Here is a 27277-nt window from a genome sequence, read left to right as displayed (position 1 = left end):
TTTATTTATCTCTCTATCTAATATGCAAAATAATGGTACCAAACACATTTTGCATGCCGACCCACTATACTTTACCTCCCCCCTAATGTGCAAATCTAAAGCCCAAATTTATTTTTAAAGTAACGTAGAAACTAACAAAAAAACGGTGTGTTCTCGAATTTTACACAGCGTAAACTTGAGTGAGTGGCGCATAAAACACAAGTACCAAAATTCCTTCCCCCTAAGGAAATTAAAAAATAAAACTCAAATAAAATTCCCAAATTTGGAAAGGCTTCTTTTCCATGGGGGGGGGGGGGGTATTTTTGGGGGGAGGGGTAATCGACGGGGGGGGGGGTAAACGCCGGCCACCATTATTCAGATAGCTAAAAAACCAACTTACCCCCATAGCCAGAATTGCATCCTGAAATTAAATTTAACATTCATTTGCGTCGGAAATAAATGTTAAGAATTGGATTCAGGATGCAATTCTGACTATAGAGGTAAGTTTGAATTTTGCCCTACCCCCCTAATGTGCAAATATATACCCTGAATTGGTATGTATAGGAATGGGGGTTAAGTTCATTTCGACCTCAAATGGATGTTAAATTTTGATTCAGGATGCAATTCTGACTATACACTATACAGGTAAGTTTGTTTCTTTGCTATCTGAATTAATCTGACCGTTTACCGGCGATTTTTCTGCATTTCAGTACTAAAAAGTTGCGTTGTTTCAAAACATTAAAACTTTTGAAACGTGTTTCAAAAGTTTCAAATATCATTAGAAGAACTAGTGGAAATATCAAAATGAACTTGGATGAAGATTACTCATCAGACAGCAGTGATGAAGATTTTAATCCAGAACTTGAGCAAGGTTGAGTTTAAACTTGTGTCTCAACTTCCAATGTTAGGCCACATGCGTCTCGGCATCATTCTGATAGTGATGTTAATTAGGGGATGGGTAGATTTTGAGAAATATCTTCTTTTTTTTGGGAAGGGGGTTAATATGCCTTTTTATTTGGTATTTTCATGGGAAAAATCAACAAATTTGCCTCCTTAGATATTGAAAAACAGATTTTATTCCCCCTCTGAATTTTCATGAATGATGCCACTGCATAGGCTATAAAGAGAGATGCTGGTTAAGGTGCTGAGTTGCTGAGCAGCTCTCCAGAAGGAGATATGCTAAAGAAAAAGGAGAGGAAGTCTTCAATTGCTAATTGTATGCTCTTTATTAGGTAAAGTTCTACCAAATCATATTATTTAGTTAGGACTAAAGTGAATATACCATTCAATGACTTTTTTTATGCTGATTACAAATATAATAATCATTTCTATAAGAAATGAATTTCAGCCCCCCCCCCCTGGTAAAGGGTCAATATATACAAAATCATATTATTGAGTTAGGCCTAGGACTAAAGTGAATACACCATTTGATGCCTTTTTTTATGCTGATTATGAATATAATAAGCATTTCTATCGGAATTGAATTTCAGCCCCCCCCCTATATAGGATATACCTAACTTAACGCTGAATTGACCTATATAGGGGGGGGGCTGTAATTAATTTCCAATAGAAATGCTTATTATATTCGTAATCAGCATAGAAAAAGGCATCAAATGGTGTATTCACTTTAGTCCTAACTCAATAATATGATTTTGTATATATTGACCCAGTAAAGTTCTACAAAATCATATTATTGAGTAAGGACAAAAGTGAATACACCATTCAATGCCTTTTTTATGCTGATTATGAATATAATAGGCCTAAGTATTTCTATTAGAAATGAATTTCAGTCCCCCCCTTATATAGGCCAATTCAGGGTTAGGTTGGGTTAGGTTAGGTATAGCCTATATAGGGGGGGGGGGGCTGAAATTAATTTCCGATAGAAATGCTTATTATATTTGTAATCAGCAAAAAAAAAGGCATTGAATGGTGTATTCACTTTATTCCTAACTCAATAATATGATTTTGTAGAACTTTACCCCACCCCCTATATATGCCAATTCAGAGTTAGGTTAGGTATATATAGGGGGGCTGAAATTCATTTCCAATAAAAATGATTATTATAGTTGTAATCAGCATAAAAAAGGCATTGAATGGTGTATTCACTTTAGTCCTAACTCAATAATATGATTTGGTAGAACTTTACCCTTTATTAGCCTATTGATAAAGTTACATATATTACCAGGGGCATAATTGGATATGGGGTAGGGAGGACATCTGCCCCCTCCAGACCAAAGCCCCCCACAAACATCAGCTTGCCCTCTTTGCCTTTATGGTAATAAATTAGTCATTTTTCAGTTTTTGCTATCACCTTCACTTGATTTAAAAAAATTGGCTCCAACTTTGCCCCCCCCCCAGGATTTTGAAAAAATTACACCACTATATGTTACAATCCCTGGTAAATTTTCTGTTGTTCATATTATTGGCTTATGGGTTAATATTTACCAAATCATATTATTGAGTTACAACTAAAGTGAATATACCACTCAATGCCTTTTTTTATGTTCTTTACAAATATAGGCCAATAATCATTTTTGTCAGAAATTAGTTTTAACCTCCTCCCATATATATACCAAGTCAGGGTATATATTTGCAAATTAGGGGGGTGGGGGAAATTTTAAACTTACCTCTCATTTATAGCAGAAATAAAATTTACAACACCCCCACCCCCCTAATGTGCAAATATATACCCTGAACTGGTATATATAGGGGTGGGGGCTGAAATTCATTCCAAACAAAAATGATTATTATATTTATAAAGAGCATGAAAAAAGGCATCAAGTGGTATATTCACTTTAGTCATAACTCAATAATATGATTTGGTAAATATTTACCAGCTTATGAATAAAGTAACCATACCACTTGATGCCTTTTTTTATGCTCTTTCCAAATATAATAATCATTTTTGTCAGAAATGAATTTTACCCCTACCCCTAGCCTATATATACCAATTCAGGGTATATATTTGCACATTAGGGGGGAATTTTATTTCTCATGTAAATTAGAGGTAAGCTTACGCTCCCCCCCCCCTAATGTGCAAATATAGGTACATTTTTCATTATTCATATTATTGACTTATAAATAAAGTAAAAATACCACTCAATGTCTTTTTTTATGCTCTTTCCAAATGTAATAATCATTTTTGTCAGAAATGAATTTCACCCCTACCCCTATATATACCAATTTGGGGCATATATTTGCACATTAGGTGTGGTGGTGTGTTCTCCCCATATATTACTGGTGTGTTCTCCCCACCCTGGGGAAATTCCAACTACACACAAAATTGAGCAGCCATGGAGAAAGTACAAAATGGGTAGTAATAAAAATGTTGATCAGGTGTTCAATGGGATAACAAAAGGACCAGATATCAAATATAGTTTTAGGACAGGGGCTAGCTGGTCTTTAATCCCTTTTCACTTATAAAAAAGGACTTTAACTCTCAATTTACTATAAATGAACATCCTCTGATGTTTCTACAATGGCAAGGGGAAGGTTGGGGATGAAAAGGGGCAGCCCCCCTCCTATACAGAATAAAGTCTACTACTTTTTAGGGTTTAATGTTACTCTTGACTTTCTTAATAAAAGCATATACCAGAAATCAAAAGGGATTAAATGTCAATTTCTACTTCCCCCCTGCCTTAGAACTAGTTTTGTATTTATCTAAAGGTTCAATGAGAGTTAGGATGTTTTGACATTAAAATACATCCTTTGAGGCATCTCTCCCCTCCACAGTTTGTATAAACACCCTTCTCATAAAAGCTTATATGTTAACACTGTGCAACTTGTATTGCTTACAGCCCTTGCCCCCAGGCCTAGAAAGAGGGTTGTCAAACCTGGAGATATGGTTATTTGACATTTTGAATAGTTTGAACAAAATTGCTATCTTAAAATTTTGATCAGATGCATTTGGGGAAAATGGGGTTGAATTTTCTCTGTGTGTTTGTGTGTGTGTTTGGGGGGGGGGACATTTAAACCCAGTGAAAGCACAATCAAAATGTGTTAACTACAGTTTTTTAAACTGTAACTTTGTAACATTGTTTCTTAAGTTTGATCCTTCTCAGTCCCCTAATTCTAGGCTTCTACTGAAGCCTCAGTCTAGCAAAATCTAAAAGAAATCAATGAAATTTTACTTTACAATATGCAGTATGTTTATGTTAATCAGATTCTCATGTCTCTCTGATATTATTCCTACTTTAAGCCAATTCAAAATAGTATTTTATCCAATATTCAATCAGGCACTCATGCTAAACTGGATATTAAACACTGTTATCTGGTATGCAGCAAACTTGGGCTCATTGCTAACAATGAGTTCAAGTTCCTCTGCCGCACACAAGCCCAAGCTGCAGAAGGAAGCTGTGCCCTTGAGCTCATAAAACAAATATTATCCAAATCTTGAGTGTACATGACCTTCAACTCTTCCCAGTATAAGATAGATATGAAGGTACTTGAGTTTTCAAAGAAGGGCACCAAAACTAGTCCTTGCATTTCAAGAGAAGCCCTGCTATGAGTGTCTTATTTCACTCAGACTCCCAAATTTAGATACTAGAGGTATCTAAATTTGTTCCTCTGTTGCACACAAGCCAAGCTGCAAAAGCAACCTGTGCCCTTGAGCTCATAAAACAAATATTATCCAATTCTAGAGTGTACATGACCTTAGAATCTTCCCAGTATAAGATAGATATGAAGGTACTTGAGTTTTCAAAGAAGGGCACCAAAACTAGTCCCTGCATTACAAGAGAAGCCCTGCTATGAGTGTCTTATTTCACTCAGACTCCCAAATTTAGATACTACAGGTCCTTTATTGCATCAAGCAAGAGTGCTAACAGTTCTTGGCAGTCTGTCTTGTTCCACTCTGGAACAGCTTCTCTTATGCCACTGTTCAGTTTCAAACTCTAGAATCCTTCACAAAAGAAGTTGATCAAGACCAGGTCAATGCTGAATATTGGAAAAATTGCTAAGGCTGACTATAACCTTGACACACCACCAGAAAGATTCCTCAGAGGCAGCTGAACTTCACATTATCTTGCCCAAAATGCAATCTAAGGTAATGGTAAGAATTTTGTTCTTATTGTAGTTAGTAAAGAAGTGGAATGTTATAATAATAAGTTTAGTTGATTTATTTTTGGATATAACAGAAAGCATTTCCAAAGGAGGCCTATTATAAACATTGTTGAACTGTTAGGTAAGGCTTTTAATATATTTGTTTTGAAATTAATTATAACAGCCTTATATTTTATATCAGTATGTTGTGGGTTCTCCTATAGGATGCACTAATGACTCACTGCAACACTCCACAGGGCCTTGACACTGGAGGTCATTTTTTTAACTGTCATTTTACTTTGTCAATCCAGGTCAGAAAAAAAGAAACCCAGAGAGAACTGTAGCAACCCTTTGATATTATGACCTGGGTTACAATTCTTTTGGCCATGTTCAAAAACTAGACCTGCTTTCAGTTTCATTTGATAGTTTGGGCATTTAATTAGCATTTAGTTATCAATTATTGATTACAAGACTTGCATAAGCTTCACATATTAACTCTATAGCAATCCCATAACTATGACAAGCATGCATGTAGTTTGTAAGTATGAATTCTTCACAGATCATACTATAATAGGTAAAAAAGCTTTTAAATTATTTAATTATTTTGAATTTTATCTTGCTTGACTTGTATTGAATTTTAATTTTCTGTTTTGTTTTAAGTTTTAAGCAAGGAATACGAAATAGAAGATTAAAAAAGTTAACTTGAAAATTTACAATCAGTTGTAAATGGAAGTTAAAATTTTATAATTAGCTAGTTTGTAATGAGTTTTAGAGAAGGAGTAGGAAAATAAATTGCACTATTATTGGCAAAAACAAAAAAACTACTGATTTTTCATTGAAATTACCTCCAATATCCATTAAAACATCATAATCATTTAACCACCAACAGTTTTAAGAAGCTATACCATTTTTTAATTTGACAATAGTTCACAAATAATTTGATTATGTAGCATCAACAATGAAGGATGACAAATTATTAGACTCCTTTAGTTCTCAGTTTTATAGATTACAAAGAAGTATTTGACCTAGATGATAGGAAAGTTTAGCAAAGGTCCTGTCTGTGTCTGTATACCAGGTCAGTACATTAAAGTGATTAGTGCTGTGTGCAAAATAATATTGCCATGGTTAAGGTAGGAAGGAAGGTTACTAGTTGGTTTGGAGTCAGGAGTTAAGAAGGGTTTTGTCCTTTCCCTGCTTATATAGGTTGTTTTGATCGACTTTGTCCTACAAAAAACAGCAAAGGGCTATGGGATAACATCAAGTCAAATGGGACAGTAAAACTCACATAGACATACATTATGCAAGCAATTTGGATATCCTAAATGAAAATATAAGCAAAATGAGTTTTTTTTTTGTGTTTTAGGAGTTCGATTTTTGTTTGTTTTGGAATCATAGATTTAATGATAGAAATACTCATCTACCTAGACTAGGAATAAATGATACCAGGATAGACCAGGATACTCAACTCTTGTCGAGTTGACTCTGTTTGTTGAGTTGAGGCCTTATGCTACTAAACCTTTGTGCAGCTGAATACCCATTGAACTGAATCCTTATGCAAATCAACCCCCATTTAACTGAACTTCATGCAACTCAATCTTGTTCAACTGAGCCCTCATGAAACTCAGCCCTATTTAACTGAACCCCCAGGCAACTCAACCCTCATTGAACTCAGTGTCTGTGCAATTCGACCCCATTCATTTCAGTCCCTATAGTTTCAAAACTCAAACTGAAGGAGCATAGGGAACCTTGTATGAAACCAGTGTTTTCTCTTGCCCCTAGGCAAATCCAAATCTGGACTAGATCCCGGCACCGTGCTGGTGCATGCATCGAACGCCGCCAACAAGAGACCCGGTCAACTGCTGCTGAAGTGTCATTACACCCCCAGAGCCCCATCGCTGGCCGAGGCGGCTGCATTCTGCTGACTTTGAATTTATTTGAGCCAAGTCTTTATTGCGTCAACTGCAATGTTGAAGATTTTCTTTTCTCGTCTGGTTAAGGATCTCGATTTTCCTGCTTGGAAATCAAGGGCGGTTTTCAAAATTAAACAAACAAGTGCACACACAAATAGTTTGCAAGAATTCCCTGTGCTTCCAGGGTGAGTTTTTATTCAGCACTAGTTCTTGTAGCACATTCATTGAATAGACAATTGCCTTTCAGACAGCCACCAGATTAAACTCCAGGAACTTGGGATTTTAGGACCTCTATATTTCAACACACCTTGGTATAGCAAAGAATCAATATTTCTTGAGTCCTTTTCATAAGCAGGTGTTTATAGATACTGAGGTTTTGGTTCCATGACATAGCAGCATTACTTGAAATAGGAGGTTCTGAAAAGTCTCAAGTTCCTAACTGTCAAATTCTGAATTTAACATTGAGGACAATTAACATTTTCCTTATTTGTCATAAAAAGTCGTAATATATAGAAGCAGACTAGGAGGTGTCTAATTACAGGAGGGGAACCTATTTCAGACATCAACAGAAATGAATGGGAAGTAAACTACTAATGTAGGTCTCCCTAATCACCATTTCAATAGTTATATCTATTATACTACCAAACAAATTAATTTTTCTCTGCTTACTCTGTCTAAATTTTCTTACTAAGTATTGCATTAGTTTGAATATTTCACCCATATACAATGGTAACTATTTTAAATGCAAAGACAGTTAATAGTAGACGCTTAATTGTAATTACAAATTTTTAGCTTGAGTCTAATTTTGGAAAATAGGCTACTGTCCAATCTTGAATAAAGAATCTTAAAATTGAAGTATCTCAATGATGGACAGATTCATTCACTGGCATGTGTTGTGAAAAAGAGCAATCATATTTAAATAGGCTTGGCTATAAGATTGTAGTCAGACAATCCCAGCTATCTGCATCAGGTCAAAGATTAAGAGCATGCTGTCCTTGTCTAGAGAAGATACATTTTAGTCAGCACATTTGTCCGAAATCACACACTGTCCAACTACCTGGGGTTTTTACCCTAAATCTTCTTTCATATAGTAGATATGATCTGGCTGTTCCAGCCACTTTCACACACTCCCTTTCTTCACCACTCATAGGAGTCACACTGTCCTCTGCAGTAGGTTCTACCTTCTCTCTACAAAGTTGTAAACTGCAACCCAAATCAAAACTAAGTTCACATTCCTTTTCACTATCTTAACCCCTATCTTAAGAGAATTGTCTGAGTTGTCATCAAAAGTCACTGTCTGAACCTTTTCAGTTCCATTTTCACCCTAAGTGCTGTCTTCTCACCAAATGTCTTCACAGCCTGCTTCTTTCTTTTGCTTGTCTTTGTTGCTTTATTTTTTCTTTTCCACCTCTTCTTTGCGTTCCTTGCAGCAAACGCAGCTTCAATCTTGGCCTTCACTGATGTATCAATGAACACTTTTGTTATGCCCTCCTTTTTTCCTTGAAGTTTTTTTTTCTTGGTAGTGCTGGCTGCTGGGACGTGGTTGTACTGGTTCAGATGGGACTATCGTATTTCACAATGGCTGCAGAATCACAGGGCTTACTGAAAGCATCAAGTTAGAGGATGGCTGTGCAGGTAGGGACAGGCTGGAGTTAGAAGCTCTGATGAGCTTGGCGATTTGCCACCAGCTTCAAGGGCTAAAAAAAAACAACATTTTGTTGGTTTGTATTTAAGAGCACAGATTTTCATCATCAAAACATCAGGATTGAAAGGGGATATACCTTCCAAATCCCTTCTGGATGTTTGATGGTATGGAAGCTAAGGGGAAAGATTTTCTTACCAGCCCAGCTGTGATATAATTGGTGACAGTTCTTCTCGATGGTGACAGTTGCTAGATGAAAAAAAAAATACTACTAATTTTGATAATTAATTTTGTTAGGAATACATAGCTATTAGATATTTCAACTATTATGCAAGGGTTCTGAAATGCCACAGCCATTTCGTTTCTACCAGGTTCCTACTTCTCTTGATGAATAACGAAGAAGACCAGCGTCCAGCTAGCGACTCGCGAAGTTTCTAACTCGTGAATAGGCCCAAATCTGTTGTAAATTAAAGCTGGGATTTGAGAAAGACTGATCAAAACATAAATGTTTGCGGCGAACAATTAGCATGCTGGTGGCATGCCGCCGACATCTCACCAGTAGCCTAATGGCGCGAATTTTTTTTTCGCGGGGACTAATCGGGACACTAATTGAAAACTCATAGTTAGGGAATTGGAAAACTAAGTTGGAAACTGTGATCAAAGCAGGATGCAAATTTTGAGCTTCTGATCAGTGCTAGTTCAAACTTATTTTCAGACCTTGGGTTGAGTTAAGTCGAATAACGCTTGATTTAAATAGGAGTTGAATTAGCCTACATGAGGGTTGAGTTAAACGGGTGTTTAGTTGAACAAGGGTTCAGTTGAGCAAGGGTTGAGTTGCATGTGGGTTGAGTGAAGCAGGGGTTCAGTTGCACGAGGGCTCAGTCAAATGGGGTTGGGCTAAACATAGGCTCAGTTAAATGGGGGTTCAGTTGTACGAGAGTTTAGTTACATGGATTCAGTTGCATGGGGTTGAGCTACATGCTTGCCGGTTTTTTTTTCGCAACATAAAAAGGTGCAGGAGTATAGGAAGATAAGTCTGTGAGCTAAGATTAGAATATTGGAAGTGGTCTAATCTGGTAGTAGTGACAGTGGTCAAGTATGATTCTGGTATAAGGGTATTTCAAAAGGCCGAGGAAGATTTGTTCCAGCATTTCCAGAGGAATTGCTAAATATGGATTTTTTTTTGTCTCCCTTTTCCTAGACTTTGAACAATACCTTTTTTTTGTTAATTTTCAAAATAATTCTAAATAACTTTTTTGTTATTTTCGTTGTAAAATACTTTTTTTTTCATTATTTTTATTGGAAGCCAGCAAAATTACCCGCTTACTTTTTGCTCCCTTCTGTTCATTTTCGTGAATCTGCAGCACTCTGTGGTAAAAAAAGGCGTCGGGTAAGACTTTTTTGCATTTTGAATTAAAATGATGAACTCATTATTTAGTTTTGTTTTACGTTATTTAATTAGTTTTTATTTAATGCAAACTCTGGAAGTACTAGGGAAATCCCCCCCCCCTTATGCACTGGTTTTACGGACCATATATTAAATAATAAGCTGTATGAAAAATATGGCTTAATCCCTTTCTCAAAGGCTATAATGAAAGAAAGGTCAAGATAGCTATATCATGTTTAATGGAAGAAGGATGACAGTTCACCTAAGATTGTGCTTTTTGGCCGTCCATCTGGGCCCAAGTGAAAAATAGGTCTTTTCTAAATGGGATAGGAAGAGCCTCTTCTGGGCCGTATCCAGGATTTTTTTTTGGGGGGGGGGGTACATAAGTTTTTTTTTCGGGGAGGGTTTTACACCAAAACCTAAAAAAACGCCAAAAAAATTGTTTATATCCATTTTTTTTACGTTTTTACGAGTCAGACACACATTTGGGGGGGGGGGGAGGGGATTAAACCCCCCTGGATATGGCCGCGGGAAGAGGTCATATTAAAGAATTTTAAGGAAATTGGTACTTCATTGGAGAAGGTTCCAAGTGAAGCCTTGAATAGATTAGGGCGAAGGAGGAGCGTTCAAAACTGTGCTGGCCTCAAGCAGCTTGGTGCTGCAGCTTTTAGTAATAGTGGCAGTAGTAATACTAACGAAATTGATTGCCAGACTGGAGAGATTACAAATATAAATGATTTTGATGATGACAGGTGGGAAGTAATTATAGGAATATCAAAGATTAATAGAAGTAAAACAAAAATATTAAGCAAAAGTTGACATAAATTTTTTTCTCAAATGTTGAAAATTTTAATATTTTTTCTTAGTTTTACTACCAAGAAAGGTTGAACTTTTTTAAGACAAAAAATAAAGCCTTTGAGTAGTAATAACATAAAAATTGTCTTTGAATTGCAATAACAGGCCATGACTTCCCCAAACTTTCATTTTTATTCTATAAAAAAAAAAAAATTAACTTTCCTGGTAGTAAGAAAAGAGTGTTTTGAGTTTGTTTGGACATAAGATTTTTTTTTTCAATACTAATTTTCCCCTTCCATTATAGTGGCTCAGAAAAAGATGAGATTTAAAATAGTTCTCATCAAAAACATCTTGAAATTAAAGATAAATAATATTACCTTGCTTGAAACATATCGTCTGGGAATTCCTGAATTCGAAAATTAAAGCTTATATAGTTACCAAACAATACTCTTTGGAGGCAAATAGCAAAGATGTCTGATAAAATAAGGTCGTAAATGTTCTCAAAGATTCGGGGCAGGTGCTCGGGCCCTGGTGTCACTGAATATTTGGTGCGGGACAGGGGTCGGTGGTGTGACTTTGTAATCTCTACCAAAGTTGACCCAGCTCCAAATGAGTACCCGAAAAAATCTAGGGGAGAAATACGGGAAGCGTCTGATGATTTGCCCCCAAGTGCTCCTGGCCGAAGGCAGAGAATCGGGAGATTGGTACCTGCGCTATTTGGACCACTAGCTTGCATGGGAAATGCTTGATGAAACCGCAAATGTCTATAGCTTAACCTAACCTTGTATTTATCTATATGACAATATAGATATAGATGTGTTTATCTATATGGCAATATCTATATGACAAGTACCTAGAAGACGAATTTTTGTTTTATGAAACTCTCAGCACTAGAATAACTGCAATGGAAACTTCTAGCAAAGTAGATAGATGTTTTTGAGTGTACTGTATGAAATGGAGTGTGTACCGGTGGAGCTCCAGCAATCCTCTGTTGCCAATTTTTTTTTCAAACTTTGGTTAAGCGGAACCCCCTAATATTATTTGTACACTATGTAGGCTACAATTTGTCACCAAGCCTTGGCAATAGAATCTCAATTAGAGCAAATGTATTGAATTCTTGTTTGTCATCTGTGTTTTACAAAGGAAGTATTACCGACTTTGAAACGCTCTTGTTGCAATCACAAATTAGATTGCTTGTCAATGTGACAGTTGTGAAGAGGGGCTTTGCAATGCATGAAGATATGCAGCGATTTTTGAAAGATGCATAGATGTCAATATCACAGATTTCTGTTTTCTTGTATCCTTGTCATTTTATAGTGAATGGTGAATATCTTTCAATTCATAAATGCTATCTGTTCACCACTACAAGAAAAAGAGATCACAGTACTCGATTATCTTGGGAAATTGAGAAATTTTGGAGTGTTACTATACACTTAGGAATGGGGGAGGGCATATACCCACCAAAGGATCTTGAAATTTTCATCTCTTTTGTATAATTTCCTATTCTTTTTTTTAAAGTTCGTGTACTTTTGTATTTCATTAGATTTGAACTCAAATTTTCGCTCAGATTTTTACACCCCTCGCCCTTCTCTTCCTTGGATCCAGCGCTGGTTGCATGGGTTGCATGGGATATTTTAGTGACAAAGTTCATTCATTGACGCGTTAGTTCATTCATTGACGCGTTATAAAATCTGTTTTTTTTTTTTTAATTTCTTTTAGCTTAGCGCGAGACAAGACAAAGAAAACTGACAGAATAGATGGAAAACATATAATTCGGGCTATATATTTGCACATTAGGGGGGGGGGTACAGCATTTGGACAGTGTGAAGTTAGTAAACAATTCTTACTGCATAATATGCAGAATAATTGTACGTAACACATTAGGCATGCAGACACGCTATAGTTTAAGCTATACACGCTATACTTTACACCCACCCCCATCCCTAATGTGCAAATATATAGACCAAACTTGTTTCTAAAGTATTACATTTTATCTTACTTTGGTATATTTCATTAGGATTGAGTGTCAGAGAAAGATATAAGAAGAACATTAGGTAGGGCGTATATCATACAAGTACCCTTGTCACTTCTAATAGAAACGTATTGTTACACTCAAGCAATAGTATGTCTTCAAGATCTAACGGGTCAATAAAGCTTTTTTGTATAACTGGCATGAATTAGTGACAGCTAGCTCTTTATTAGCTTTATCTCTCATTAGTCTGGCTGCCACGGAAACTGCCGCTCGTGATTTTTGATAATGAAAAGAAAACGTAATTTCTTGTATAATAACATACCTTCACCTTAATTTCTTGTATAATAACACATATAAATAACAGCAACAAAAATGCTCCCCCCTTGAGCCTGACACCTGTGTGCACCCATGTAGATTTATAACCCTATATTATGTAATAAAATTATGTAAGAGACAGACTCTAGATGGCCAACCACCTAGGGCCAAACGAAAAGCAGTTTGCCCCCGAATTGGGTGGAAGAAAGAATTCAAGGGAAAATGGATATTCTTGAAAGGGTGTAAAGACGGAGGCTTTAAATAGATCGGGACGGAAGAGTGTGCGTAGCTGTGTTAGTCCCAGGCGGCTTGGTGCTGCAGTGAGGTGTTAGTAGTAGCATATATTTCTACCTTCAAAGAAGGAAAGGAGGTAAAGAGTCATTAAGAGCATTTGAACATTTTAGGCTCCAAATTTTGCTACTCTACTATCTACTTCTTTCAAGCTGTATATTACCTGCAGTAATAAATATTTTTAGGAAAGTTAAGCGAAGAGGAAGCATCTGGTACTGCATCAGAAGTCTCTGACGATGAAGAAGAGACAAATGGGAAGCGGAAAAGAAAAGGACAGAAAACTAAAAGAAAAAGGTTTCTATTATTTTTGTTGTCTGGTATTCCAAAACAAGGCTTGCTGCGCATGTTTTGACGCCTCTGATGCTCAGATTTCATTCACATCATCAGTCAGATTGGACTTCAGTCCTCTGGCTGCTTATAACGCTCTGCCTGAGTCAGCTAAAAGACGTCCCTCTTTTTAGTGCATTTAGACAAGTTTTAAATTTCTTTTTTATTTCTGATTGATTTGTTTTACTCTCTTTCTTTTTTATTTTTTTTTAATGACTCTATACGAGGGTTGTCTCTGGGTCAGGTTTGAATTGTATTTTAGCGTTGTTTATTACACATGTTACTTCACCCTGGCTTAGTTTTGGCGGGAAATGAGTGGTTGGTGGCAACACCTCATTTTTTTCTCCTCACACATCCGGCCAAAGAATCTTCCAGAGGAACGTGATGATTTAATTGTATTTTATTGTTTAAATTATTCCTTGTTGAACCTGAAGTCCATCTATGTGATCGTCTGCCTAGGCTAATGCTCCTTACAATTTTCCCAAGATCTTGGGATTTCGGTCCTGAATTTGGAATATTTGAAAAAGTATATTAAGAACTGCCCTCAAAGGGTATTTTTAAATGTGAGCAAGCTCATCTTAGTATATTGTTAAATTCACATTAGTTGCCTTGCATGTACACATCCATGATGTGTGGTGGGAGAGGAGGGGTAGTTTTTCCGAGACTTGTTGGTTTTCCTCAAACCTAAACGAATTAACATGCTTGTTCCCTCATCTAGGGAAAATTGTATTACGTATTTTATTCAAACATTAGGACTTTATCCTACTTTTTATTGATTTACAAAAGGTGATACGCCTTATAATTTTATGTACACAGATATGCGAAGAATGTTCCTCTACCAAACAGGTTGTCTCATCTGATGACTATTTCATGTGTCTAAACTTGACCTTTTGAGCCTGTAGTTACGTATTTACGTTTCATGTTAAGATATTTTGTCTTAATATTACCATTTCTCCTGCAACAGCCGCTTCTTAACGACGTCTAGTATAGGTTCGGGGTCTTCCGGGGTCTTCAAATTGTTCTCTTCTTCAGCTTACTGGTGTTGAACTAAGCCGTAAAATGTTGGTTACTGTTGACAAAATTTCTTTCTAGCGGATTTGCAAAGAAATAAATTTCTCCTAGAGCAACCTTCGTCTGATGAAGTTTAATGCAGGTTCGGAGTCTCTTGAGAAGCCTTCCATCTTGTTCCTGTGAACCTTCAGTTCATAGCTGTAGACCAGGTCTTAAAGTGTAGAGTTACTATTACCTTATATCCTTATATAGTATATAAAAGTTGCTTCTTGCTTTCGCAGTGAAGCTTGTATTATAGACCATATTTTAAAATAACAGTAGCCAAGTTCTTTCACTGCAGGGAATCTAGGAAAAATCTAGGGGGAGGGGAAGGACAGTTTTTTTCTTCTTTTTTTTAAAAATTAAGATACAAAAAAGGTATTTTAATTAAGATTATTTTTGTTGTGTTTTTCGACTTTGTCAATGAAGTATGAAAAAAATAATATTTTCTCAAGTTTCAAATCTAAGGGGGGATGGGTTGGGAATCAGCACCCCTGCTTCACTATAACTGACTCTTTTAAACTTTAAACTTTCGCATTTTTGTTTTGCCTCTCTGTTCATAAAACTATTAATACAGTCCTTTTTTCGATATTAGATAAATTTTTTTGAGTGTTCAGGCTCAGTAAAAATAGGTAACATGTCTAATTCAGAAACAATGGCTTATTGTTCTTAATAACTTGGACAAATATTCTATTTTCTAGTTCGTGCTCTAAAGTCTTTTCTTCCCTTGTATCCTTGAACTTGAAAAAAGTGAACAATTATGTTAAGATTCTTACTCTCTTGATTGGAACCTTCCTTTCTCTTTGGATATCTCAGGATCATTGACTTACTCAATGAGATCTTAAATACAGAAATATGTCCAGATGTTCTTCGTTTAACTATAAGTAATTTTCCAAACTTTTTGAAAATAGTGTTTAGTTATGCAACAATAAGTCAGATGCTACCAGGGATAGTGCTTTTTTAAAGGGTTTGAGGGTGAGGGCTTGCTTAGAATCTGGTTCAAAAAGATTACGTTCGACTATTAAATATGCAACATCTATTATATCGGGTCAGGTGACACAGAAAACGGGAATTTCTCAAAAACTGAATAAAAATAGAACATGTCCTTCAGAATATTTTTATTGACAGCAATATAGTAATTACAACTTGCCTTTTAAGGCAAATTGTTTTTGTCCAAATTATATCTAAAAATTACATCCCTCCTGTACCCTCTTAAAATCTACTGTTGAGATTCCTGATTAATTGCCGTGACATCTCTGCTCGGATGCAACGAATCTAGTCTAAAATATTTTTGTTCCATTTCGTCTAATGTCCTTAGCTGATTCGTAGAGTCCTTAGGCTAGTGTCCCAAGTCCAATGCCAGTGTCCTTATCCTTAGCTGTGTAGATAGGATTCTTTAAGATAGCCCCATAAAAAAAAAAAAATCGAAGATGAACAAATTCGGAGATCCTGAGGACATAAAGGATGTGTCACCGAATCTAGAGATGTCAAGGTTTACTGGATAAGATTGCTCGCAAAGTTGCCACTAATAGGCTTACAGTGTGTAATGTCTTACCAAGCACATTTTAAACGTTTTCTCTTTTATAACGCAGTTTTAAAAAGATTCAAAGGCATTTCATTAGTTCTTTTTAGTGGTTATTATTGTTATTTTCTTTCTTTTTATTGTTGTTGTTATGACAAATAAAAATATACAACTCGAAATAAAAACTGTTTTCAATAAAGGGCAAATAATGTTCTGGTCTTTAGAAACCTTAGGGGTACTGACCGTATTACTGTTTGCGGTAGCTTCTGCTCGTTTTAAGTTTAATTTAATTGTTTATGATAATTTCTGTCGTTTTATTATTATTATTATTATTAGGAGGGGCCACTATCAATGGGTCGAGGCTTAGGCTTTCAAGGCCCATTGCCTTTACACCCCAAAAAATTAAGCTCTATTTATGGTTGGAGAGGACCAATGATGGGTTTGGCCTCCCCCCCCCCCCCTTACCATATATCTTGCCAGCTGTCGGACTTATTCTTCCCTTACTATGTCCGCCAGCTTAACAATAACGTTATGAAATATATCAAGCCGGTGTCTAATGCTAGCTTGACATTCTTCTGGCAGATGCCTTCTTGTTTCCATAGTGGCCATCTAACATTTTTGGCATAATGGGGATTCACCCATCCTTGTCTGTCGTTTTGGGTCTCCTTTATTTATTGATAGTGATTTATGCTTATTTTACGCTTGAATTACTATTGGACTTTATTTATGTTTGTCGTAGGCTTAATGTAGCTCTTTACTTTTCTTTGAAATACTTCTTTTTTTGGAAATAGTTTTTGATTAATACACAATGGGGATATAATTGTTTTACAGTTCATGGTAACTTGTTTTTTTGCATTGTTGCCAATTGTACATGAAAATACCACTAGGATTTATGAACAAAATTTGAATAAAATTTTTCAATGAAATATTAGTGAATAAAGTAGAAATCAGTTTGAACCAATTTCACATAAAAACACTTGTTTTTTCTTAAAAACAGAAACCTCTGATATAGAATTTTTATAGAATTTGAATTTTAGACATTATTTATAGTGAACAAAGAGAAAGAAGGTAAATAAAGGATGTAATTAATATTAACAATCTATTTTCATTACATGCTTATTGTTATTAAATTAAAAATCGAAATTTTTCAAAAAAAGGCTAAGATCTGTATTAAAACTTAAAACGACTAGAAATCAATTCACGCAAGAAGTCACACTTAAACGATGGGAAATCACTAAGAATGAAGAAATGAAACCAGACCGAATAGAATGTACACCAAGCCATGTAGACGAACTTAAAATGAACCGCAAATAGCCTAAAATAGCCTACTTAGCCTAAAATAGCCTACTCCAAGAACATAAAGTACTTCCCTGCACAAGGCAGGGAAGCTACTGCTGTGAGCATCTCATGGTACCCATCTCTTAATAATAGTTTCATTTATAAATAGAAAATTTACTTTAGGAAATAATTTAATGTTAAAGACAAAGATGCTTGAAAGTGTGGAGTAGTTTCTTGAATATCTTCAAAAAAATAAATACAGAAAATTGTAAATATTAATAAATATATAAAAATAGATAAATTCATACATAATAAATGAGTGTAAATAAATACAAAAGAAAATAAGACACAAAAAAAATTTGCACCTAAATCTTTGATCTTCGTAAGTATTAGCAACTAATGTATTTTTTTTAATTGTCATCAGTTACGTTAACTGTCGTCACAATAATTAAATTCAAAATTTAAGACGAGTTTAATTTTCTATCGTTCTAGCTGTTAATTTGCTTTTTAAATTTAAATTTAGTTTTATTTGATATCATTAACTTTTTGTCGTACCTGTGTCACGCTCATAGATTGCTCTTCTTAAATTGCTCCATAGGACTGGATATTATTTAAGCTTAACTGGAACCTAAAAAAATCAGCAGCCGTTGTTCATTTGTTTTTAGTTTAATATGTAAAAAAAAATCCATCAAAATATTATTCAATAGTCCAAAAATTTTGTTTCTGGATCAGTGTATTTCTGACAATTAATTGGGTTTTCCTTGGCTAATCTTGCGCTAATTTCCATTAATATTTTCTCGCTTTTAAATAATTTTATTTGAATATATAGAGGAAATAAATTGACCCAATAAAACTTCAATTTAACCAATTTATTTAGTTTTAGGCAAAGCGCAGATGACACTCAGCCTTCAGAGGGATTTGAGGGGACAGTAAGGCTTAGTCTTCAGTATGGCTTTTTTAGGCAATGTCGCCCGTGCTTTTTTAGTTTTTCAGGCAACCCTAGTCTCCTTTGGTAGTTTTAAGGCTCAAAAAGCCAAATCAGGCGCATCTGAAATGGCTTTTTCAAGAACTTTGTTTTTCGATGAATAAAAAGCTCTTTTTACTCGGCCCACCTCGCCTCAAAAAGCCATAATGAAGACAGGGCTGAATACACTTATTTGTGGTAATCTCTGTTCGTTTTAAGTTTGTGTAATTAATCGCTTTAAGTGATTTCTGTTTACTTTTGATATATTTTTTTAATTAATGGATGCTTCTAGCTGTTTCAGTTTTGACTACTTCTGTGCAGTAATGTCTGCTGGTTTTAAGTTTTAATATTGCTCTTTACTTTTTGTTGAAAAAATTAGACTCATAATTTATTTTATGTTTGTTTTATTTGACGTAGCTTATACATGTATTATTATTAGTAATTATGGTTAATGGGCTTCAATAATAATTGAGCTGTGGTTGGTGTTGATTAGTAGGAGTAACATGTAAGAGTAATCGTGGCACGAGTTAAATGGTAGAAGTGCGAGTATTTGTAATCGAATAAGCGGGTTGGAGTAATCTTGGTGGGTTAGAAGGAGCTGTGGTGGTGGTAATACTAGTTAAGGTAGGACAGGTCTTGGTAGTAGCAGTGTTTGTCTTGGCTGGAATAGTCTTATGGTAAGATTAGTGCTTGACTTAATTGACTTACTTGACTTAATGCTCCTGCTGGTGGTCCAGCGTAGAGAGACATGTGACTCTTCGCCTCCATTCGGAACGTGCTTGTGCAAGCGTGACTGCTTCTTGTATATCAGTGCCGATCATTGAGAGGTACTGGGTGAGGCTGTCCCTCCATCTGAACCGGGGCCTTCCGCGGGGGCGCTTCCAGCCATGCGCAGGGGGATCAAAATTGAAGAGAGTGCTGAAGGTAGTAATAGCAGTGGTAGAAGTTCGGTGGCGTAATTTTGTCAAAATTCCTGGGGGGGGGGGGATTCGGAGCCAAGTTTCCAAAATTAAGTGACAATTACAGTGCCAACTGAAAAATGGGCCACATAGCACTATAAAAGCAAAGATACACTAGAGAAACTTATCCGTTTCTGTGGATGCTTGAATTATGCAGGCTTATCTTAGTTTTGATAAGATTTTTGAAGAAACTAAATTTCAACTGGGAGGAAGGGTAAACTAGGGTTTGGGGGAAGTTCCCCCTGCCCCATAGCAAATTATGCCCCTGTAGTAGTTGCAGTAGCGCTAGCAGTAAGGCTGGTAGCTTTTTGCAAAACAAACATTTTATCAATGTGGGGTTCATGCTTCCTGTAAAGCCAAATTTATTAAAATTATCATGGTAATTTAATTCATTCATTCTGTTAGTTTTCAATGGTTACCATTTAATCATTTAGGAGCATTCCTTACTGCCAAATTTCCTCAAATTTGACATTTGAAAGTAATTTATTATTGTTATTAATTTTGGCATGTAATCATTTAGGACGGATCGTTCCCTAAATTAGCCTTGAATGATAATGAATCGAAGGATGTGTCAATATATACAAACTCGGATGATGGGATTTATTCTATATGCAGAAAAAAACGCGCTAGCGTGTAGCCCGTGATGAAAATTAAAAATCTTACAGAAATTGAAAATAAAATGTCACTTTTCAGTCTATTGAATCAAAAATACAAAGGTGGAACCTTTTGAGCTAAGTTTGGTGAAAGTTTTTCAAACCCTTCTAGTCTATGAATTGAGCCCCCCTCCCTTTCCCTCACATGCAAAGGTCGGATTAAACGATCACCAAAAAATGATTAAAGAATTCTTACTTCTCACCAAGTTTCTTTAACAACTGAAGACCCTTTTTGGTATATGTTCTGATGACAAAAAATTTAGGACACCCCCTCCCCCCCCCCCCCCCAAAGAAGGCAGATCAGAGCCAGGGCTCTAAAAAGTAAATCTTTGACCATTTCTCTTACCCTCCACCAAGTTTAGGTGAGATCCGACGATCCAACCAACTTTTGTGTTAGATGTCGTAATGACAAGGATTTATTGAGCGCTTTTTCATCTTCCAAGGAGGTCGGTTAGGGTTGGTTAGGGCTCTGTACAGACCGTATGTCTGTACAGCCTAAATGCACATTGAGAACACTAGCTTCTATTTCCAATCAAGTTTGGGAGGTAAATAACAACACTTTCTGGTAAATGTATAAATTTCAATATTGTAGAAGCTTCCTTCGTCTTTCCCCATGAAATCGCAGTTAGAATTATTACGGTCTTCTTCTGGACCACGCCTTATGTATACTAAATTCCAGAAAATTCGATTGAACCTAATTTTTCCAAAAAAAAAACAACTAATTTTGGGATTTCTGGACTAACTTCTCAAAATTTATTTACTAGAAATCTAGAAGGCTATGCGACAGGCTAGCTACTTGTCCCTGTGAAAAGATTTGTCAACTGAAACGTCCAGAATTGTCGGCGTCGAGTTGGGCTGGACAGCTTGTACATCGTCTCTAGTACAAGAAAATAAGAGATAAGGCTCGAAGATATAATATAATGCTCTATGCTAATCTTGTGTTAAATGATCCCTAGAAGTTTAATTTTTGATTTGGGCTGTCTTATTTTGTTTTTTGTGTGTGCCATCTGGTAGGCTAGAAAAATAATTATTTCTTTTTTTCTGTAAAATTGCTGCGTTTCACGATCCCCATACTTTTGTTCCGAATATTCATCTCTGAGCGTTACCAAGCTACAGATAACCAATAAAAAAAACAAAAAAACTGTAGATCCCTTCCAAGTTTAAAAAATTGAAAATTTTGAAAGGTTAGCTACATTCCTGTGTAAGTGTAATACTTCAGAGACGAAGGATATTGAATTGTCTTCAACATTATCGATTATGCTGCTTTGCTTGAAAGGTTTGAATTTCAGCGTGGGTGGGGAAAATACTATCCTTTTTATTCTGTCGTAAGAACTTTGAAATTGTGCCTGATGTCAAGAGGAGACTACGAGACCCACGCAAACATTATATTACCAAGAAGAACAAATAGACTATGGAAAAGAGAAAGAGAGAAAATAAGACTCTTGTCGTCTGTTCAATAAACAAGACGTGTAGGTGTTTTTGTGGATTTTACAAGGACATTGCTGATATAATTCCTTTCTGAAATTCAAGAAGAATTAAAATTGAATTAAAATCAACTTGGTGGAAGTGATGAAAGACTTAAGAGCCATGGCTAATTGGAGTAAAGCCAAGGCAATTAGTCTCAGTGAAAGGCAAAGCTGGCATAATCCTTTTTCAGAATCGTATAAAAATAAGGTCATTTCACTTTTTGATAGATAGTATATCATCCATCCTAGGGCAAAACTATGGTAGATAGATATGGAGAAAGGACAATTCAAATGAGATTTGCCCACAGGGAAAGTCCACTTTTATTGCAATGGGGATGACCGATATTTTTAGGTTGATTTATGACGGTGTATGACAATTTAAAAAGCTCATGTAAGAAAAGAAAAAGCAAGGCCGTACCCAGAGGGGGCGTTGGGGGGGTTTGAACCCCCCCCTCCCCGAAATGATTGTCTCACTCGTAAAAACGTAACAAAAATGGATATAAACAATTTTGTATGCGCTTTTTGAGTTTTTTTTTGTGTAACCCCCTCCCCCCCCCCGAAAAAAATATTTGAGTAAAAGCCAAGGGCGGATCCAGGATTTTTTCGGGGGGGGGGTACTAATTTTTGACTCAGTTTTTGACTAATTTTACTGATTTTTACCTAGGTTTTACTAATTTTCAACTTATTTTCGACTCGGTCAAAAATTTCGGGGGGGGGGGGGGTCAAAACCGGTAACCCCCCCCCCCCCTGGATACGGCCTTGGTAAAACCCCCTCCGAAAAAAAATTCTGGGTACAACCTTGAGAAAAAGAAAGAAAAAATGCTAGATATTAGCCCATTTTGACTTTTTTTTTCTAACAATGCACAGGATGTTTCAGTTTGTAGACCCACTCTGATTCGAAATATTGCAAAATATGCATGTTAAGCTTACTGCTTTTCAGGTGTCTTTTGCTAAAGGAAAACTTACTTTTCTTTTGGCACCAGAGACGCCTGTGTTGCTACAGGCTCAGTATCTTCAAACTGATTTAGAGAGATTAGGGAGATTATTTACAGAGATTAGAGATAGATTATGTTGTTTTGTTTCGTTTGAATAGGTACACGATAATAAGACATATGATGCGTGTTTTATCTGAGCGATAAATGTTCAGTGATCTTAAAGAGCTAAAAGTTGCCTCTCTAAATAGTGGTGCTCTACTCCTCATACCGTACCGTAGTGTCGTTTCACCCTTTTTATCACTTTCATCACTATCTTTTAGTATTTTCCTGGATCTGCTTTCCATATTGTGACTTCAATAGCTTCTTTTGAACTCTTTGTAGATTGTCTTTACTAGGCTCAGCATTGAGTAAATTATTTATGTAGGAGGAAAAGAGCCCAAGCTGTTGCTGATGAAGAAGAAATTGAAGAAGAAAAAACTGAAGCAAAAGAGCTTTCTACCGAAGACGAGAAAGCAAGAGTAGATGATCTTTGGTCAAGTAAGGCGATTTTCTTGTCGGTATTTATACAATTTGAGAAAACTTTAGGAGAACGAGATACAATTTATAAGCTATGCAACATCTTCCTTTATCATTGAAGTACAAAGAACATTAAAATAAAGACATAGGCCTATATTGCCTCTTGGACACATCTCAAGTCTATTCATTCCCGTAAACTTTAATTTTCCAAGATTTTTCTATAGTAGTTTAAAATTGTTTAATATTTTTGGGGCAGTACCAAATTCTCGTCAGTGTTGCCGCGTTGAACCATGAAAATAAATAAGAAAAACTAACCAGTTAAATCTGACAACGTTTTTCATCCGCAAAGATTCAGATATTTTAATAATATGTTGATTCCTAAAGACAACTACACCTTCAAAGAAAAGGTACACCTTATTCAGCTGTTTGGTCTTAGCTTACTTTTTGGCTGATTTTTCAGCAAAAAATTGACTGAATTTTTTAAATTTACTTTCTGCTGCTACAAAAGCTTCATTATTTAATATGGATATTCTTTTCATGTAAAAAATGAATTCTTGGTTTTCCCCAATTTTTAAAGATGTATAGGTTTTGTAAGTTTCCATTAAACCAATTCAACTAATCTGATCTCTTTTTCACTTTCATAGGTGCTTTAATCATTTCTTCCAATGTTCTGGCTTATTTAAGGAGACATCGGGTGTCTATAATAAGACAATAGCTTTCTGTTACACGTTAGAGCAGTGGTTCTCAAAATGTGGTACGGGTACCTCTTGGGGGTAAGCAAATTTTTTTTTGGGGTACGCGGATTGCACAAAAACAAAACAACCCTTAAACTCTAAGACTGGTGACTTCATTTATATTTCAGCTATATTTTACTTAATACCGGTAACTGAGAAGGGATGCCTAAAATGTTTTGTGGGTAAAAAGGGGGAAAGATTTTCTAAATAAGTTTGAGAACCACTGCATTAGAGAATCCAAGTTTTGTGATGTTCGGGCTTGGTTCATTGTCACTTTTAGCGAAATATTAAACAAAACACAAATTGAGAAGCAACGGTTTTTTTAGATCTCCGAAACTTTGAGATACAAAAATATGTGCTCCCAAAATTAAAGTACCCAGGAAGGTGGCAATGAAATTTGATTGTTTGAAGACACAACCCTGTATTTTACAAAAAAATTTGAAAAATTTGGAATTCCATTTTTGATGAAAAAATTTTGGGATACAGCCGGAATGTTTAAAAAAAGACACGTGGGTGACGAATCAACAAAAAAAGAAGCTTAAAACACATGGCTCCAGACAGCTCCAGAACATGTGGCTTTCTTTTGAAATTGTAGTTGTCTTAAGGAATAAGCAGGTTGTTAATATTTGAATTTTCACGGACGAAAAGCGTTGTCAAGTTTAACTGACCGGTTTTGTTTATTTATTTATGATTGACGAGGCAACAATGACAAAAATTTTGTTCTGACCTGAAAACTTCATAATTTTAAAACACCAAAAGAAAAATCCTTGAAAATTGTGGTTCTCTGGAATGCATAGACCTGAGATGGGTCGAGGGAGCAAAACATGTTTTCATTTTGATGTCCCTGGTACTGAAAACAAAACTGAAACACAGCTAGATGCCAGATTTCAACCCAGCGTAATCCACAAATGGGTTTTGACGACTATTTCGCGGGCTTATTCAACAAGGCACTATTAGTGAAGTCCTTGTTTCTTCTTCACTAATAGTGCCTTGTTGAATATGCCCGCGAAATAGTCGTCAAAACCCATTTGCGGATTATGCTGGGTTGAAACCTGGCATCAAGTTGTGTTTCAGTTTTGTTTTCAGTACCAGGGACATCAAAATGAAAATATGTTTTGCTCCCTCGACCCATCTCAGGTCTATTCATTCCAGAGAACCTCAATTTTCTAGGATTTTTCTTTTGGTGTTTTAAAATTTATCTCTATTTATCTCTTGGACAGCAGCGTAAATTTAGGGGGGGGGCAAAATGTAGCTTTCAATATCCAGGGGGAAGCTGTCGTTTTTCAATTTTTCCTATGCAAGTACCGAAACAAGGCATTATTAATGGAAATGCCTCCAAAAAAGTTATTTATCAAAATCAAAGCCCCCCCCCCCCAATTAACGACACTACTTTTGAAACTGGTTATATAAAGCATAACGTGGTTATAGTTGTACAACTTGAAATATAGTGTTTATATTTACCCTTTATGATGGGACTCTTAGAATAACACCCTTTTATCTTTTACCCTTTCGTTTATGTAAACTGGTTTTCAAGGGACAAAAGTTATATTCTGAGTAGTTTACTATTAATTCTAGAAATGTCATGCGATAGTTGGGAAAACCTGGAAACTCCTAATAAGTGCTCGTGTTTCAGATTTCTTTGAAGGAATAAGGAGATAAATCTTTTTGATGTGACGTTAAACCCACATTTTATGAAACTGAGAGCTACATTGGTAAACTTATTAAGGGAGGAGGGGGGGGTGCAGGGAAAATAATCATTTGAACCTTCGACAAAAAAAAAAAAAAAAAAAATGTGGATGATTTTCAGCGAGTGAAAAAAACTAAATTAATATATAATATTAATATAATACAACATTAATTAAGATATAAAACTAAATTAATGTTAATATAAAATTAATGTAATTATTAAGATCAAACTTTAAACCCACATTTTATGAAACTGAGAGCTACATTGGTAAACTTATTAAGGGAGGAGGGGGGGGGGTGCAGGGAAAATAATCATTTGAACCTTCGACAAAAAAAAAAAAAAAAAAAAATGTGGATGATTTTCAGCGAGTGAAAAAAACTAAATTAATATATAATATTAATATATTACAACATTAATTAAGATATAAAACTAAATTAATGTTAATATAAAATTAATGTAATTATTAAGATCAAACTGATTCATATTCAGAAAATTAATTAATATCATCTAGCATTGAAAGCTAAGAAAATTAGGAATAATTTTCACAGTGACATCATTTGGAGTGCATTGTGCTACGCCCCTTCTCCCTTAGACTCACAACCCTCCGAAAATCAACAAACTGGTAGATATTAATTTAAAATGGCATAGATGTAATTTTTTTTAGTCTTCTCCCTTCCCCTCCTAGACAATTGCTTAGCCTTTACCCTTCTACCACTCAAAAATTAAGGAATTAAGGAGGGAATAAATAATTAAGAAGGGAATAAAGATCTCCGCTAAGCCATCCTCAGTGCTAAAAAAAAGGTAGGAAAACATGTATAAATAAAAGAAAAAACGTCATGTATAGCCAATCTTGCCCGAGAACGAATCTAATTATTTGAAATAGCTTAAGTCACATTATTTTTCTGTGTCACGACTTACGTCTCCCTTTGTAGATAAGGTTTTTATTTTAAATTTGGTTTAAGCCGCAAAGATACCTAATAGAAAATTGTCATGAGGAGTTCATATCTGTGTGGGCGCTAATCGCTTCGCTGGATGTGATACTGTGTGAAACATGGTATTATTGTCCACTGACTGAAACACTACCTAGTATAGTATGAAGGAGATTGCAGATCCCCACTGAGTCCCCCACAAAGGCGTCCCCATTTATGTTATGATTTCAACTTAAGTGAATTTTGGGATATCTCTGTTTCTCTACTTACTACTATTCTTCATATCTCATCTCTCAGTTTTTACTATTTTGAACGTATTGTCTTATAAGCTTTCGTCTAGTTTTTGGTTGGTTGCCACGGCCATGAGAAGAGCCATAATGTGTTAATTTAAATTGTTATATTATATGTTCAAATTAAATCACGTGGCTAATAGCATGCAGGAATTTTTCTTGTACCGATTTTGCTTTATATTTATCTTTTTTTTTATAGAAAAAAAATATCTAGACGATTTTCTGGATAAATATCCGGATAAACATTATGGAAGACGATTAAGATTATTATATAAAGAATAAAAGAAATAATAAAGGATAAAAGACGATTTTCTGGATAAAAATTCTGGAAATATCAGGTTCCATAATTTTTTTTATAGCTTCTTTAGCTGATTTTGATACAAATCATAATAATCATAATCATAGATAATGATCTTTGATACAAATCGTTCAATCATTTACTTTGCAGCTAAGAATTCCAAATTCCTACTGTGAGATTTTCATGTTGAAAGAGGGCATGTGGATAGGGTCGTGCCTCCCCCTGATTCTCTAAGATGTCTACATGTTTTACGATTTTTCAATATTTCCTACACTGTTAGTATAATTTGCCTATTTTGGGGCTTTGATGAAGTGTATAGTATTTGGCTATCCTTACCA

General features: G+C 35.5%; 1 protein-coding gene across 1 annotated transcript in view; it reads left to right on the top strand.

The window, feature by feature from the left end:
• Positions 1 to 717: 717 nt before the first annotated feature.
• LOC148947223 (heterochromatin-stabilizing protein CFDP1-like) overlaps positions 718 to 27277 on the top strand; it is a 98509-nt gene continuing 71949 nt past the window's right edge. The window contains exons 1-3 of the mRNA XM_089097325.1: positions 718 to 850; positions 13517 to 13625; positions 22910 to 23022. Of these exons, the coding sequence (XP_088953451.1) occupies positions 784 to 850; positions 13517 to 13625; positions 22910 to 23022 (289 nt within the window). The 5' untranslated portion in view covers positions 718 to 783. The remainder of the gene's footprint in view (positions 851 to 13516; positions 13626 to 22909; positions 23023 to 27277) is intronic.

Source organism: Artemia sp. Qi Xiang Cuo, chromosome 11 (assembly GCF_049724085.1).
Source record: "Artemia sp. Qi Xiang Cuo chromosome 11, ASM4972408v1, whole genome shotgun sequence".
NCBI lineage: Eukaryota > Metazoa > Arthropoda > Branchiopoda > Anostraca > Artemiidae > Artemia > Artemia sp. Qi Xiang Cuo.
This window is presented reverse-complemented; position numbering and strand designations above follow the sequence as displayed.